Source organism: Micropterus dolomieu, linkage group LG18, assembly GCF_021292245.1.
Source record: "Micropterus dolomieu isolate WLL.071019.BEF.003 ecotype Adirondacks linkage group LG18, ASM2129224v1, whole genome shotgun sequence".
NCBI classification, from domain to species: Eukaryota; Metazoa; Chordata; class Actinopteri; order Centrarchiformes; family Centrarchidae; genus Micropterus; species Micropterus dolomieu.
This window is the reverse complement of record NC_060167.1, coordinates 29,770,957-29,789,087: the sequence shown is the minus strand read 5'-3', so window position 1 is coordinate 29,789,087 and position 18,131 is coordinate 29,770,957. Positions and strand designations below refer to the sequence as shown.

Sequence of the window (18,131 nt, the reverse complement as noted above, 5' to 3'; positions counted from 1 at the left end):
ATGTGCTGCACTGTTTTTGTTTCGGTGTTTGATCCACATCCATCAACCTACAGACGCTTTTTAATTTCCCCAGTATCTCCAGGCAGGGGACATTTAGGGGAATCACGTTTTCTGATGGCTCTTTCAGAGGTGTGTCAAGCAGGCTACAGACTCTTTTAATGTCGTTCAGAATTTTTCAAAGTAAAAGCTCAGTTCAACTCCAAATACAGCATTACAGTAAACAAGGTTCTCGCGCGTTTATTTTGTAGGCAAAACCACTAAAGAGGAAGTGATTATGTGAGTAAATGTAGTTGTCACGACTGAGATCTATTTCAGCACCTCTATCAAAGTATTTATTTATTTACATTTTTTGCCGCTATCAAAGCACCATAATCTGGCAGCGGGCCAGATATTATTGTTGTCGGGCAGTTTTGGCAAGGGTCCATAATCACAGAGAGAATTAATGTGTTTCCCTTGTCAATTTTTGTATAAACTTTATTTAATGTGTGGTTTATAATGGACTGTGATGCAGAAACAGTGAAAGTGTTTCACACTCTTGGCTTTCCATGTTATCTGTCAGTGGCCAAGTCGCAGTAACATAGGGTTTTACTGAATATCCATCCATCCATCTTCATCCGCTTATCCGCGGGGGTTTTACTGAATAATTAACTAAATATAATTTCTTAATAAATATACCAAAAGAAACCTCATTTCTTGATTGGCTACTCTCTGCTGTCTCAGAATAGACACCTTTTGTGCTGTGTCAGCCACCGTAGCTGTCCTATGCACTTTGAAGGGATGGCGGCAGACAGATGGTTGCAATTCACAACCCTCCCCGCTAGATGCCACTAAATCTTACACACTCAACCTTTAACTTCTACATTATTCCCGTTGGTGTTTGCACTGATGGTTGTTTTCTTGGTAATGTGATTTCATGTAAGTGTAGGCATATACAGACCTAATTTTACCAGACAGTATTTCAGGTAGAGTTTTGATCAAAGCCAAAACCAATATCCATCTAGTTTTAACCAGACCTGAGCCCAATTACCTAAAATTTGATTAGAACCAAGTTACCACTTTTATTTATTTTGAGTAAAAACTCCCTAACTGCATTAATCTGATTAATAAAGACAAGTCAAATAAGAAAAAATAAATAAGATGAAACAGGAGATCCGATCCGAGCCCACCGCAGCCCCTATGGTTGCCCACCGCAGCCCCTCACTGACTGTTGACATCTTTGGTGATTGTGTTACACTGTGCTTTCAGTCTCTCACAGGGGGACATGGTCTCCACAAGCAATAACCCTTCTCAAACATGCTGCCATAAACTTTATTCCCATACCCCTTTATCTTTATTTGATGCGTCTTTTTGAGCCAGAACAGCAGTTAATTTCAAAGCTGATTTGACATTGTAAAGTTTGTCCTGTAAAAGCAACTTAAGTAAATAAAAATAATGACACCGCATTTGATAAGAGCCATGTGGCATGCACTGTAAAATGTTTTAGGTAATATAAACTATAGACAAACAGCAGTAAATAGGATGTTCCTGTAAATGACACTGGTATTCTACTGTAAGAAAAATCAACAAAAGAAACGATGTCTGATGCTGTGGCCTGCAGCTGTATGACACACATGTAACACCAATTTATCAAAAGACTAAGGTACAATCTCACAGAAGGTTCAAGGTTGAAAATGTGACAACACTATTGCACCTCAGCGGGTGCTTGACTGGAAATGATACTTCTTTGCACATCTCAACCCTCGACACAATGCTATGTTGAACAAACAGCTCCATGCACATACACAACACACACGCTCTATACATTTTGGTAAGGTGGATGTCACAATGTCAAAGCAAAGAGCAACCAGTCAGAAACATACGTAGTGGATAAGACACATGCCTTTGGTGCAATAGACCCGGGTTCGAATCCACTGTAATCAACATACTTAACCCCTAGTTGCTCCAGAGGCGTGCGATCTCTGACATATATAGCAATTGTAAGTCGCTTTGGATAAAAGCCGTCAGCTAAATGAATAAATGTAAATGTATTCCTTGATCACTAACCCATGTTAGCGTGTTTTCCTCCACCCTCCGGTGTTTATTGCCAACTACATTACACCAGTGGAACAAATAGTTGTAGCTCTTTAAATATTTACCCCCTCAGGCCAGCCCCAGCTGCAGCTATGGGTGACATTTCTCATTTGCTGAAGAAAAAAGAAAAAAAAACATTGCGATGCTGTCTGCCTGCCTGTCCTCTCATGTGAATCATCCAAAACTGTAATCACTCCAGCAACATGCTGCTGCACAGAGACCCGGTCTGGTGTGACTGCCCTGACAAGAGGCACACGGCTCCTCTATATCTCAACAAACTCAGAAGCAGCAACTCCTGCTAAAGCCACGTTTAATGTTAAGGTGATGCCCCGTCATGTTTAGTTAATTATTATCATCAATCCTGCAATCAGACGATCAGAAGATAAAAAGGTGTGGAAGTATGACATAAGTGACTAAGCTACTGAATGAATAGTGGTGACAGTGACTTATACAAGTGCTGAGACAGAGCCAGCTTCTTCTCTTTCTGCCAGCTCTCTGCCTGACATGCATTATGTAAAAAAGAGAATAAGTGTAGCATCTAAGCTAGACAGAGGTGCTGCTCACTCCACAGAATGTATCACAAAACATTTCAGTATTTGATTCATGGTTAAATCAAAGACTTACACTTTGATTGCACCTAGGAGAAGAGGGGGAGTCGTGTTGAGATGTGAGCGCAGCTCTACGCAAGGCTTGCACTCAGCAAAACAGGGGAAGAGCTGGAATGTAATACTAAAAGCTAATATACAGTATGTGAGCCAGGGGTACTTCTCCTCTCTTCAGCGAAACATCACACTGTTACCGTGCTTCTTTGCATCTGCTGAGAGCGAAACTAAAGCCCTTGATCCCGACGAGAGCAGAGCACATTGGCTCAGCTCTGAGTAGACTTTTCATTACACGCTTACACCAAGTCACACATTTACAGGAACGGAGGCTGTCAATGGGGGACAAAAAATACAAAATTGCTTGTGAGAAAAGATAAATAAAACAGCATTTATCTTGTCTAAGGAAATTCTTTGTACAGCATGCAATAGGTGAAATATTAAACAGGATCTTGCGATTAAACATGAATGTCCACAGCATTGATTTTGCTGTGGTGTACTTCATGCATACTGTCCAAAATACCACAGCAAAATCAGGCCTCAGCACTCCACCATGTAAAATAGTTTCATTTCTATGACATCATTTATTCACCCATCTATTGTATATATTTTTGTATATAGCCTTTTTTTTGTTAGTAGCATAAAAGGAACTACAATTTAATCTTGTTTTACAACCCTGTGTTGTAAAATGAAATCTACCACAGACATGCTATTGCAGTTCCCCATGACTTCCCTTTGTGGATGCGAGAGATGAAATAATTTTGCGCCCAGACTTAGCCTGAATGTTCTACAAACATAAAAGCTCAGCAGCAACATTATAAAAACTGATGTTTTTGTTTGTCTTTCACGAAGGAGCCTAAGCTCACAGGCCTTGATGCAGATTCAACTCCACAAGGACAGAGAAAAAAATATTGTGATAAAAGACGAGGTGAGGGATCCAGTTATACATCCGTACAGTTCCAGCACTCTTTATTAAGCATGCATGTGTGCTTTACAGTTTATGCCTCGAAGAAGGCTGAAATCCACAAGGACGAGCAAAAGATGTTATGATGAAAGGCGGCACGTGAAAGGTATTCGGTTCTATCAGCTCAGTTCCAATTGCACTCTTATTTTGTACACATGTATGCCATCCTCATACTTTCGTTGATGCCTTCAGGGAAAAGGTTGAACAAGTTCTTTAGAGCAGGCATTAATCCTCATTTAAACTCAACTCACAAAACTTACAGAAAGCAGGTCAAAAGGTCTTTTTGTTGGAAAAGCTCAATAGCTCATACCACTTAACCCTCTGGGACGTGAGATGAGGAAGAGAAAATCCTACATAGCCTGCCTTGCTGCCTGAGGTTTTGATAATATTTCTTTGCAAATACACACTGCCAACTTTGCTCAGTTTCCCAAGATAATTGAAGTTAAATGTGTCTTTTTTTGGCAAGTCCACAGAGGAAACTGACATATAGAGGAGTTTGCGAGTAAAAGTAAAAGGAATAAGACCAGGATAAGACCCGAGGCAGATGAGCTGCGCAGCTAATAGGCAGACGAGGTGTCTGGACAACGACAAAGATAAAGAGCATAAAAGTGAGGAGAGAGACAGTGTGTGTGAGAGAGAAAGCTCCTCTGGGTCATTAGGCTACAGACAGACACATGCAGGTGCCACCTCATCTTTCATTCTTTCACTCTCGCTCTCCGAGCGGAAAGGTATGAGGGCATTGAGCCATGTTCAGTGAACCTGACATGTGCTGGAGATACTGTGGCAAATGAAGATACATTGCAGGGCCAGGGGATACTAATTGTCCTCCTAAATTTTCAACAGTCCATCACCATTCTCGCTGGGTACAGTACAAGTGACTGGCACATTTAATACAAGATACACAATAATGTAAAAAACACAACATGAAATCCTGTCTACTTATTCAGGTATTTGGCTGTGTCCATCTAATGTGTCGTATTCTATATTGCAGTGATGAACAGTTAACCGTGACATCTCAACCTAAGTTCCATTATTAGAGCGTCTGCTGTCAGATAAAGCTGTGATAAGACAATGCAGTGCTGCCTCGGCACAGGAGCCGCACAGATTCATCCAGACACATCAGACAAGACAAATAGACCTCAGCTAATGCTGACAGAGCATCCCGGGTGGAAAATTTAGACAGACTTTCAATCATTCATTTGACAAGTTGGGACATATTCAAGCAAGAGGATTTCTGTTTCCCTAATTTCAAACCCCATAATCCATTTTTTTCCCGTCAGGGCTTGAATGAATGATTCAATAGGACCAACTAAGAAAGCAAGTCACCTTGGCAACAAATTGAATTTGTGCATCTCAGAGTTCATGTTATTAGGAGTGTGAAAACAATTCCGAAACACAGATGGTGCAAAGATTAAGTGGTTTTCACACATTTTGTGAGTGTATATAGAAGGACTGTACCTGAATCACAATTTTGTCAGTCCTATTGTATTTGGCTGTTCAACATGAAGATTCAACTATGTGTTCCTTTTTTTCAGTTCAGCGCCACATTAAACTCCTGCATCAGCCAACATGAGCCTCATGTTTCACCTGTAAGTCACATCCCACAAGCTGTGGGATCATCATTTCCACATAGTCAGAGAAATTAGAAGTGTGCTCATAGTTCAGTTAAAATCCCAGCGCACCACGCACACTGTCAGCCAAGAGGTTGTGCCACAGTCTGATTCAAAATCGGTTTAGCCGACTTTACTGACAGTCATTACTGGAGAAGAGCACTTCCGAGCAGCTAAAAGACAACAGATTTGCCCTTCTCTGCTTCCATCACAGTTTTGTGGTTTGTGGTCATTTTGAAGTTGTGAAGTTTACAGCCTGCCATGCTGTTGCTCCTACATTGCTCTGTGTACAATGATGCATCTAAAAAACTACATCAACTTTTGGTGGGCAGCTCTAGTATGTACGAGTGAGGTGTGTGTGCGTCACATGACTGGAGATAATGTGTGATTTTTTTTGGACACTTGGGGGCAGTAGAAACAAGCTGTGAAAACAATGCTGCCATATTGTAACCTTTGAGTTGATATGGCGAACGTGTTTGCAGTTTCCTTTACATCCAGTAGATGAGGAGAAAAATTTGTATTTTTACCCGCATGTAAGTCGAATATTCACTCTCCTTTTAGCTCTATTTTTGGTCTCCCAACAACTCCCAACAGTATGTTCACCAGCTAGTAGCTAACTTTGTTACTCTGCGGTGCAGGAGGGTTCATTAGAGCTTTTTTGCTGAAAACACCTGCCTATTGTGGCCAATGAACCAAAAAGTAAAGTTGTGGGCTACAAAACGAAAACTTTGCTAAAAATAGCGAAGCTGAGAGCTGAGGGAAACTGCAGAGTCGGGTAATAACTGTCTGTGTGTTTGTCACTACGAGTCAGCCTTTTAACAGAAACGTAGTCATGTGATCCATTGTTACTACAAAAAAAATTAGAATAGCTGCTTTGAAGTAGATTTTTATCTATTAATATTTCAGAGGCTAAAATGACAATGAGCAACATTTGAGATCAATTCAGATGCAAAAGCTGAAACAATGATTCTATCTGTCGGATAGAAGGTAAAAGCATAGCTAAAACAATCTTTGCCGTACATCTGGTTATTTCAGAGCTTTGTTTTCTTTAGATTGTCCTGGCTGTCTGTTCACATTACCTGAACTGTGAATAAAAATAAACGCCCAAAACAACCAATTTTATACATCTCACTGAAGTCAGTTCAACAAACTTGACTACAACAACAACAACAACAAATAAAAGTGCAAGGAAGTGAAACGATTTTGAAAGTAAATTAGTAGTATGGTTAAGACAATGTAATTTGACTGCCATTGGTTGCTGGGGCAAAGTAAATCCTCTGCAAGCAAAACACTCAATGAGTAACATTTGTCCCCCGCAGTGGTTCTAAATGATGCCACCAAGTAGCTCTGCTGCATCACAATTACCTGGCAGTGTGTCTCTTTGCTCCATTAACATAAGCAAGCCATTTAATTTCACTGAGATGCTACTAAATGGTTTGAGGGGGCTAAAGGTGAAACAGAAGCTGCGTAAGATACTGTATGAATAAAGATGGCAATAGTCTATGATACAGTTACTTTCTTTTACTCTGTTTAGTATAAATAAAATGGATGTGCTGCAAGGGGCTGGAATGACAACACCTGACAGAAAAATAGTGCATAGAGGACTATTTGAAATAGACAGCTGAAAATAGACTACTACTAAGTATTCTCAAGGTATTGCTACAAAGGTTGTTTGAACACACCTTGCACTGTGGTTTGTCTGTTTTCATGTTCTTCCATTTATTGTAAATAACTCGGGGAATGAGCCACCTGTGTTGAATAGCACCTTACCACCTGACATCAGAGGAGAATGGGATCTAATGTACTACCTTCGAATCTCACTTGAGGAGGGAGAAAATGCACCATAGGACACACAGTTAAAGGCTTGAGATGAGAAAGGCCGCTGAGTAAATAAATGCCAATGACAAAGCATTATTGCCACAGGTGAATCAGATTCTGTTTGCCAAGACAGAATATGAAACAGTGAGATATATAGATTATTTCTTTATGACTCGTTCATAGCAAGTCGAAATTCAGACTGCTTATATTTGGCTTTAAGTGTATCACTAATATGGTGAAATTAGTAGGTACGGTAGGGGGAATGTTTGTACCATCACAATCTTGAGAAGGCAAACAACTAAACCTAACTGACCATTTCAGAATCTAAACTAAACCCGGCCCCCAATCACAGCATAGCAACTTTAACAAGGCAGGACAGGCCTGTGAAGCTTTGCATTTATCCAAGTGTGTTTGTCTGCTCTAATTACGACCCAATGTCCCGGTTTGTCCGGGATTGTCCCAGTTTCTGGGTGTCCCAAGTCCTGACAAATATCTGTAAAACACTAAAACGTCCTGGTTTCCAACATTCACGGCCAAACTGTCCTGGTTTTCACAACAATTAAAATGTTAATTATAATATTATACTTGTTTTCAGTGCTTTCATAGATGTGGATCATGTTCTGTCTCACTCATTTTTACCCAACTTAAAATAAAAACAAACAATGCACCATTTGTCTGAATTCAACACTTATGTGTCTCTATGAGTGTCAGTTAATCAATGTTTCGGTTTCAAGGCTGTTGTTAGCCTGAATCATAGGCAAGCGTCGCTTGCGGCTCATTCTGACAGTACAGTATGCGGTTAGCTGTCATGCCGAAGTCTGCCTTTTCTAAAGAGTTTAGGAAAGTACCTGGCAATAAATATGCTGTGTTTGCTGTGTTGAAAGGTGTGCTTGATAGGCATCCTAAGCGCTGCCATCCTGAAGAAAACACCTATGGTACTATAAGAGTAGTGCAAGTGCAGAAGGGTCCCATTTTGGGGGTTTGAAAATATGTTCACCCTAGCTATAACGTAAGCTATATTAGCTACCTACAGTATAACCTACCATTATTTCCAGGTAAGTAGCTAATATGTTTGTGTGATTAGAGGAAAAATACCTTTTCAGGACTGGATCAGCAACTGTGTGGAAACTGAAATGCTAGTATTAAAATTACAATAACAATAATTTAAGGGTTCTTATTTTAAAACCAATCATCGTGAACTTTAAAAAGTCAGCTTGAGAGGTTTTCATCCAGCTTTTTAGAATTAGCTTACACTAGCTAGTGACATCTGATTCAAGCAGTCATCATTTCCGCCAACAAAATCCAAGATAGCCAGCTCAAAATACCCTTTATAATAACCTTTTGATTATTTCTGTGTGAAATCAAGGACTCAGAAATTATAAAGAATTTTGAGTGGTACATCTAGCATTGTTTTTATTGTAAACTGCTTAAGCTTGACAGGCTGCATAGGAAAAGCAGCATAATGGGGCTTGGTGAACGGTCGATTAAATGGCAAGATATGCAGCAAGTGGGAAATGAAGAAAGAACAAATAATTTTCGGTCTACTTTCCCAGTTTAGACATATCAGCGGAGCTCACCTCTAAGTGAATATCTGATTATGTGTGGAAATGTGAAGAAAAAGTCAAGAAATGGCACACAGGCCATAGAAAGTGCCAATTCAAGCTCCACTCCTCCCTCCCCTCTTGCCGGCCATAAAACGCAGTGTAATAGGATTCCTAAGCTTTTCCAGTGACTGCTTCCACTATCACACAGACATTTAAGTGCACTAATCCATGACAAATTGTCTCATCTGATCCATGACAAATCGTCTGAGGGGCCGATAGAGACGAGGAGATGGAGGGGGGGAGGGAGGGATGGGGGCCAAGAGGATGAAGGGCTGGGGGAAGAGGCCAGGCGCAAAGAGAGTGCTTCTCGGCACCTGAATGATCAGGCAGTTATTGCCTAGTTTTTAGAAAGGTTGCTTTCATCACCACGAAGGGCATGTTGTGTGATAGAAAGTGAGATCACATAGTGTTAATGAGCTTTCTACCTAAGCCAGCAGTTTTCAAAGCAATTAAAATCCCATGTGGAGGTATATTATAGGATTTCAGTTCCTTTGTTAGCAAACGGGAGGATTTGTAGATGCCATGTTCAAAAAATGTATGTTTCTTATTAAATTCGAGTCATATATAATTTATGATTTTCATTGCCCTATAGTTTAATTTAGCTCTTAAAGAGGGGGGTTTTCATGATACACACACAAGAGAATATTTACAGTAGCCAAACAAAATAGCATAGATGAAAATATGCCTACTGCAGCCACAGGCTATTCCACAACCTTGGACAGTAATGACTTTGATGTGTTTATGTGTGTGCGTGTATACATGTTGCTGTATTTCCACATGCGCCAAGGCTGCCAGTCTGATCAAACAATTCCTTTTCATCCAAAATATGATTAAGGCATCATCCATTCAAGTGACTGTAATTTAACTGAATTCTCTTTCACCTTCAATTCTCACTATAATTAGTCCCCCGCAGTTTAATGGGGATGTAAATAAAGCTGATTAAATAGCAAAACAAAAGCACAGAGGACCTATATGGAAAGCTATGGTAAGTATGGCTGGATCTGCCATAAAAGCTCTTACACCTCCACAGAAGAAGCATTGCAGCAACATTACCACTTTGAATATGATGGTGTAAAAAAATTAAAGATTTTAAAAAAGTGCGTGTTCACTTGAGTGTTTCCGCCGCAAACAATGGGCTATTGTAATGAGGAGTCGTAGAACTATGGAAATTAGTTCCAAGTTGAAAACGGTGTGTTCAGTCAGTTTGTGAGCCAGTGAAGCTAATTTCTTAACATTCCCAAACACTGCCAGAAAAATCATCAATCTTCTGAAGCAGCCATCCGTTCAGCGATGGGAAGAAAAAAAAAATCAATTCATACTGTGTATGTATGGCTCCTAGACTTCTACAGTGTCCTCATTTACCAAAAGACAGCTATCCTAAATCAAGTTCAAGGTTTATTTCAACACCCTGTATCTTGTCAGAGTCTCCTCCCTACAGAAACCCCAATCCTTAGATCTAAAGTTAAAAAACTGGAGCTTCAATACGCACATAAAGCCAAAGTTGAGCATTACAGTGTTTTGACAGGTTGTGTTCTTAAAGCCGCAGATGCATTTCTTAATTTACCAAACACATCTTTGCCTATGATCACGCTGTTTCTCTTGTTTGATCATATGATGCGGGTTGGCTAATCAAAGTAATTACATGTTTTCTTCCACCTCAAAGAGTTTTCTACACTGAGGGAGCTTTATGGCACATTGAACAATGTGCTCATTAAAATGCCTTCCAATCATCTGTGATTAGACTTTACATGCAATTTCAAAACAATGGATGAAAACATAACAGCAGCAACACTGCATTAGTTATCAGCCTTTTAAGCTACTGTATACCATAACCAATTTTGTGCAGTCATGTGTAACATTTTTCTTGTACATGCTAAATCAGTGTTCCTATAGCTGCCACTCACAACTGAATCGCATTTCATTTCAGTGTGATATTCTTTCAAATGAACAGCAGATAACTTACATAATACGGGGGCTTCATTATATGTGAAGCACAGTTCTGTAATAGTACACATATATGCTGTACTGTCTTGTCATCACAGCTGACAAAAAAAAAAAAAAACAGTCAAACAACATTTAAGCAACAGACTGCTATCAAAGCTTAACAGGCTAGTGGAGTCAGTTTTACAGCTTCACCTGGAACAGGAATCATGTTGTTCTATTAGATCTGAGACTCTCTTAAACTGCCCTGTCAGAGTCCTAATAAAACAAAGCAGCAGCTAAAGTGTTGTTATATTCAGACTGCCCCTCTGGGTATTGATACATTATGAACATGGCTTCTGTACGCATACTTCAACTGAACAAGTGTAAATAAAAACAGTACCTGCTAAGCGTAACTTTATGATAATCCTGCAGTACACTGAGTAGACAACACATTATGGAGCACTTTCATTTTAATTTTAGAAGACACCAAATCTACAGTAACTTCTGCCAGCAATGCACCGACAATGTAAATTGGTTACACTTTTACTGACTTGTGATGGAGTCCAATACTACATGCTGTCAAGAGTGGCCTGGTTTGTGCAGAAGCAGTCTTGGCAGTGAGCACTTCTGCTCGCTGCGTTGGCAGGCGGAGAGAGTGCAGAGCCAGGCTTGTGTGTGTCATGTCACATTCAGCTCATCTGTCAATGTAGTGGATTATTTCTTGAGAGACCAGAATTGGCTACCCAGAATCAGGCCGCCATCAATCTTCAACCACACTAGCAGGACGCAGGGGAGGCTGTGTGAAGCAGAGGCTCATGGGAAAGAGAGCAGCGCTGCTTCCTGAGCAGGTGAGGAAGCAGTCAGGCAACTCGTTACTCAATCTCCGCTTCAGCGGTGACTATGCCGATTTGTCACGGAAACGTTCGGAAAAAAATAAAATAAATACAATCTTAAAACTTTATCTCAGCAGTTACTTTTTTTTCTCAGCTCACTGTTGCAGAAGGCAAATAAGCTCATTTCTTCAACACTGTTAGATACTTAAACAGGCTGGAGGATTACATCTGCACCTAGCTCAACGTGACCTTCACTTCCCCTATTCAGATAACCATACAATCCCTTGTCAGTGTGTCTTTGTCTATGTGGGATGGTTTGTGAGTTTTGGTACCACACAGTCTGTCAAACAGTCAGCTGGGCCACATGCCAAGATCTACAAAAATGTATTTCAAGACATGGTTTCTTACAAAATACCAACCCCTTATTTCACTTCAGGACTTGGCCAGAGGACAATACAGTAGCAAAGCATGCCACACTGGAAGGTACGGGAAAGCAGCTACACCTATCTTGTCATCAAGCAATTTTAAAGATAATGAATCAATAAAATCAGCAAAGGGATGGGTGTGCGTATCTAAGATAAAACACTATTTCTATTAATCTGTTTACCAACACATTTGAACGTTGTATGTCTCATGCTCCATTAAGAAAATCATTTTACAACTTAATTTTCTGTATGGCAGACAGTTTATCACATCTTATCATCATCTTTTAGAAACACCGAAACATTATTTGACTACGGAAAACAGTAAAGCATGAAAGCCAATAGATTTTTCAAGGCAAGACATCTCTTTTTTGTTACGTCCTACATAGCCATATCTATTTATATCTGAGGGTTCTGGCCTCAATGAAACCAGAGAGCTTCTCAAATTATAAAATCAATTCTAATTCAAATATTCATCATAGCATTTCAATTCTAAGAGAGCAGTTCTGGTTAGATCGGTTAACGCCACGGCTGAGTAAGATTGATGTCAGCTTAATCCTCTTAAAAAAACATGATATACAGTAAATTGTACAGTTGCCGAGCAGCAGGAAAAAAACAAAAAACAGACAGACGTGTGCTCTTCGAGCGCCCAGTTGTGATAGACCATTATCCCTGGGCTGACGAGGATAGTAAAATATCATAAATATCCTCAGATTATGATTGTCAGCACCAATTATGGTTGTCATCCATCACAGTTTATTTGATTTAAAAGTTTTCTGAAGAGTACTTGTGTTAAAATAACACTGTAACAGATTCCCAGCATCAGTGTGAATGCTGGTGTACTATAAAATATCTCTCCGTTGATCACCTCTAGGTGACTTTACTCAAAATTGAGTGGCTCGTTTACACTATCGCTACAGTGTAAACCTGCATCCTCTCAGACTTGATGTGTCCAGAACACAGCTCGGGTGTCCCCAGAGGATGCCTGAAAATCCTACACTATAATGGCCTCAGTGAGAAAATGTGGCATTTGTACGTACATGTCCGGACCCTCCTCATTGTTGAAAGCAGTAAGTGTGTGAGTTGATCTGTCTGACAAGAAACCTTCTTCCAGAGAACTCTCAGCCATATCTATTCTTTGCCTGGATGGCTCTTCTAGATCTACGCTGGGGGTGGTGGTTGAGAGGGATGACTCTTATTTTTTTCCCTTCTTCCCCTTTGGGACCGCTGCATTATTCAAGAGACACTTACTGAGCCTTGCACTTCCTTGTACATCTTTGGCACCAAGCTCGACTTGCCAACCAGCCATAAAGGGAAAAAAAAAAAAAAAAACAGAAAAACTGGAACCCAGCTTTTAAAAATTCATTCAGAACTCTCTGTCGCTCATCCCTCACCCGCTTGTTCCAATTAACGGGACCAGGATACTTTGAGAACTTTCTATCTATCATAGCTGGGATTTTCATGTGTCAGCTGTTTCACAGCAAAAGTAAGCCAATTCTCCGACATGCTGCTTAAAGTCACCAATGTTCAACACAAGCATGGAGAATTCAATGCTGGATTTGTTTTTCCTCTTGCTGTGCTTCTCTTTGCTTGGCAATGCAACACACACACACACGCACACACACACACACACACACACACACACACACACACACACACAGGGAACCAAGCAGAAGATAGCATCAATGTTTAACAGCCGCTTGGCTTCTGGAGAGAGCCCCATTCTGAACGAGGGTTCAGCATGGGAGTCACACTCATTGTTAGAAGCTTAACGAAAGCCTTTGCTTTGCTCTAGAAAACCTTTGCCTTCCCTGTAACACTCCATATACACCATAAGCAATGTTGGTAAGCTTTCCATAATCAGAGAATTAGATCCGCCTCGGCGTCTAACCTCTCCTTTTGCCCCTACGGTGCAGAAGGAGTCGGGCTTAATTGCCTAACGTTTCCAGTGCAAAAAAAGGGAAACATAATTGTCATTTCCATCTAAGCCACACTGATCAAAGCTCTCTTGGCTACCAGCACAGGAATAGGGATTTTTGCCTACAGCTTGTCCTACTCGTAACTGTCTGCCAGCAAGATTCAGGTTGCAGTAGTCAAGAATTCCTCGTCTCCCTATGAGATAACTTCCAGGGTTCGAAGATGGTCTTTGTCTAACAAGGTTTCAATATTCAGATTCAAACTGAATTGTGCAGCTCAACCAAAGAACCAGAGTCTAATAATTTATACAGTCTACATATTTCTTCCATAAACGATACAAAATATATATGGGTTAGATAATATGACTACATATAAGTACATAACATGCAATAGAAGCACAATTAGTAGTCTTCCCCTTTGCTCATCCTGTATAACTGCGAGCACGGTGAATCACCATGTTACAGTACTGTACCGTGGCAAATCATTCTGACATACTGCAGCAGTCTCTTGCTGTTGCTTTTAAACAGCCAAAGCTGAGAATTTCAGCCCCACCGAGACAGCAGCATCTCGCGCTGTAACTCTGTGCTGTGAAATCTAACAAAGAGGTACACGTACCCAGGGTGAGAATGTCAGTGCGACCGGGCCGGGCCACATGGTGCTGCTGGATGGTCTGGTAGAGTGTGGCCTGGCACAGTAGCAGGAAGCCAAGGCTAATCCACATGGCCAACAACCAGGACATGGTAAGGCCGAGTCTGCAGGACAGCACACAGCAGGGGAGAAACAACAGGGAAACAGGGACAGAGTTGCATTAAAATTGTATCTCCATACATATTTACAATACACACATTGTGTTTACTTGAATGTGCCAAACAAAAACAAAAAGAGAACATTACTGGTATATCTTCTGACATACTCTGATATCACCTAGAAGTATTTAGACCAATATGTCTACTAGTATGATTTATTCAAAAGGTATGTGTGTGGGTATTTTCTTATAACACTGGGAATAAAAATAGAAAAGAGGAGCTAGAGGCTTCAAGGAAAAATAACCTGCAGACAAGAGACTCAAACAAATGACCAGACACAAAGTTTATCTTGTCAATATCTGTCTTTTCCAAATCTACTGTAGTCTGATAAGGACTTGGACCACACAAAAATTAATAATTAAACATAGAAAAAGGAAAATGCTGCAATCTCTTTGTCAAACGGTCATGATTTTATAATGAGATATGTCATCTCTTTGAAAACACACGCAGTTCCATTAACAACAGCAGCAGCAACACTGAAACCTTGAATATTCCAAAGGTTCATCAAAGACAGCATTTTAAGGCACGAACAGCCTTCTTGCAGATTTGTTCAGCGACTGCCTAATGGCTGGTGAGGGCCAGCATATGGAGACACGCCTTAGTCCTCATTGAATGATGAGACTCTCCTCCTTTCCAGGTGTTATTTGCACTTCTCTCCATTCAGGACCCTGCAGTGGGAAATTTAAAAGCATCTCCCCCACCTCCTCTAAACGAAACTGTGGCTTGGTGTGTTTAGGCTCCCTGCCGACTACATCCTCAGTGAGACTGTTTAAGGCTATTTGGAAAAATGAATAATCTTTGGACTGATCATCAGTTTTGAGAAGAATATATTTCACCAAAATCATTCACTGTATCACTCAAACATCACAGACTTTGTTTTTTTCTCCATTTGTCATTTTTTACTGAGGTGCTGACTTTCTGAGGCAATCTGATGCTCTAATGTGACTTCTTTAATGTTCAGATTCTCCCATATTTTAATACACAAGAGAACATAAACATAAAGCAGACTATGAGCCCCAGGGGGTCTCTTGAACATGAACTTCAAACGAGGAAATTTCACATTAAATAAGGAGTCTGTATAGACAGAAACGTTTAATGCATGAAGAAAGTGTCATGAAAGGAGGCCCGATCCAATAAATCCTACGTTGTTTCCAGAAAGCACCAAAGCCACCGCTTGATTGTTTGCTCCAGCTGGACTACTTTCTGTTTTGATGTGCATGTGAGATAAAAAGCCATTAGGCTACTAAATGTTGCCCATGTGTTCTGTACCCGCAGTGACATTGAGACTGCTTAATATTTAAAATTAAGCATATAATTATCAACAGCACATTGTAAATCCCTACCCCTGCACTAAATCCAGCATAATCCGCGGCTTTGTGGAAATGTGAACTGGTCCTACGGGTATGTTTTCCTCTTTCTCCTCTTATTTTAACCACACAGTTCGTCAAGCTGGCTTCATTTTCAGAAGAATCGTTGCGCTTGCATGGTTAACTGCATATTGCATAGAGACTCTAAGCTCCTCCCGGGCCATCGGAAGGCATTCTTGCCGAAAATAAAATGTGGTTCTTACCAGCAGCGTTTTACCAGAGGGGAAGACGCACGGCAGACTTAAAATAAAACGAACAAGCATGGGCATCATTTTAAAGGAACTTCAGAGGGGAAAGAAAGCCGTGTTCAAGAAAACCCAGGCAAACTCTTATGATCGCTGTTGTGGTTTCATTTTCTCAGCGCATGAGGTTATTGTTTTTTATAAATATCCATCTTCTTTTCCGGGCGATATGGAAAGACACATTAAAAGCACTGTAGGCTATTCTGAATTTCGTAGTGTCACGTTCAACGAGAGAGGACAGCGTGAGACGCGGTCAAGGAGTAGAAACAGCAGACACACCTGCAGGCGCATAACCTACTGATGCACCTGCGTGCAACGTCGATTTAACAAAATCAGACTCGATTTGTTTCTCGCAGCCTGCACTTCCTCTACTGTGGAGACAACTTCAGTGATGACTCCCAAAAACAAACGTGTCTAGATGTCACACAAAAGGAGTAAACCACTCAAGATGATGAGATGACACATGCTCCTGTCTTATAAATACATCTTAACTATAATTATATTAAATATCATGCCCTTTCAGTATGTACACTGTCTAGTGATGAATGCAACATATTTTCCACATTTAAACATGTTTGAAGCTTCTATAACATATTGGCCAAAAACAATGTTTGTATGATGATGTGCAGGGTGTTTTTAGTAGAAACTGTTTTCCATGTTTCATTACTTGCACACAGTCACATCATCTTTACTCAACATTTTTCAACAAGCAGTGTTTTGTGGGAAATGTTTCCTAAGACACAGTTGTCCTAGTAGATCAAGTCCGCACCCCACCCATCCCCTCCACAAACACCGGAGGTATTCCTCGAAAGTCCCACACCCTTACCTGAGCAGTGTGTTCAGGAGGAAAGGAGCTCAGAAAAACCGCCTGCCTGCCCAGCAGACTCACGCCTCTGTCTTAAATCCATCCATACTTTGAAGCCAGGGATTCCCGCCTGAAAATTCCAGTACCAGGTATGCCGAACTCCACACAAAAGGAGGTAAAATGCTGTTCTTTCTCCTTCAATTTTCTCACCTCTGGACCCCCGCTGCTCAGTTCCTTTTGAAATCCGTGGCAACACAAACACTCACCAAAAGCAAAACACCCAGGGGTCTAAGTCACAAACTGGCCAGGATTTGAGGGATGGGAGGCTGATCATGTCACTGCTGTATCAGCCACATACGAGCAGATCTCTTGTCCTCCCCTTTCTTCAGTCTGTTTCTCTTCTCCGTCTGTAGAACTCCTATGTTGTGATGACAGGGAGCTAATTTACCCCCCCCTCACTTGTCGTCTCCTTCTCACGCGCTCAGCGGAAGGCTCCAATGGAATGACTGCTCTGTCTGCTCTTGGCTGCGTCCCCCCATTGAGAAGCTGTGCTGATAGTGTGAGCCTCAGTCCTCTCTCCAACGCACTAAGTAGAGAGTCTGTGTCAGAGAGGCAGAGCGAGTGATTGTGAGTGTGAACGTGTGTGTGTGTGTGTGTGTGTGTGTATTACAATGTAGCCCAGCTGGAAAGAGAGAGAGAGGGGGGGGGGGGAGCTGAGAGAGATCACATGTCTTAAAGCAAGACTGCCCACTTCTGCATCAAGACATCATCAGCAAATGAAGCATGCTTTATCTACCCACCCCTCTTTACATCCTAACCTCCCATCCACAACGTCAGGACGCATGCGAGTATAGCCTTCGGCTCACTTTGAATGTGTCTGAGTGTACCCATGTACATGTGCATGTGCGTGAGTTGGAGAGGGTGTGGAGGGAGGATGACTGCCTATGCCTGTTTTAGTCATCCCCCTCCAGCATTTGAGGGGTGAGAGTGAAATATGCTCAGAGCACAGCACTTTTAATACAAGGCAGAGTGGATCATCAGGGCTCTGCAATCACCATATTATCTATTATGAGCTGACTGTGCTCTTCCTACCTGTTTTTGTGGTGATGAGTGGGGATTAGTTTTTACAGTCTAACCCTTTTGAATGTTGA

The 18,131-nt window shown here is 41.0% G+C and overlaps 1 protein-coding gene across 8 annotated transcripts in view; it reads right to left on the bottom strand.

The window, feature by feature from the left end:
- The window catches only part of LOC123956824 (chemokine-like protein TAFA-1), a 113,908-nt gene extending 96,373 nt beyond the window's left edge, over positions 1–17,535 (bottom strand). For 3 of the 8 annotated variants that reach the window (XR_006821644.1, XR_006821643.1, XR_006821645.1), the window contains exons 1-2: positions 15,910–16,062; positions 14,376–14,512 (exon numbers count right to left, since the gene is read on the bottom strand). Coding sequence is in view for 5 of the 8 variants with exons in the window: in XM_046029278.1 (XP_045885234.1) it covers positions 14,376–14,512; positions 15,910–15,929 (157 nt within the window). In the remaining 3 variants the exon portion in view is untranslated. Of the gene's footprint in view, positions 1–14,375; positions 14,513–15,049; positions 15,137–15,909; positions 16,064–16,136; positions 16,452–17,001 lie in introns of those variants that run through there. The other 5 variants (XM_046029278.1, XM_046029277.1, XM_046029281.1 and 2 more) reach the window with 4 other exon arrangements.
- Positions 17,536–18,131: the final 596 nt, after the last annotated feature.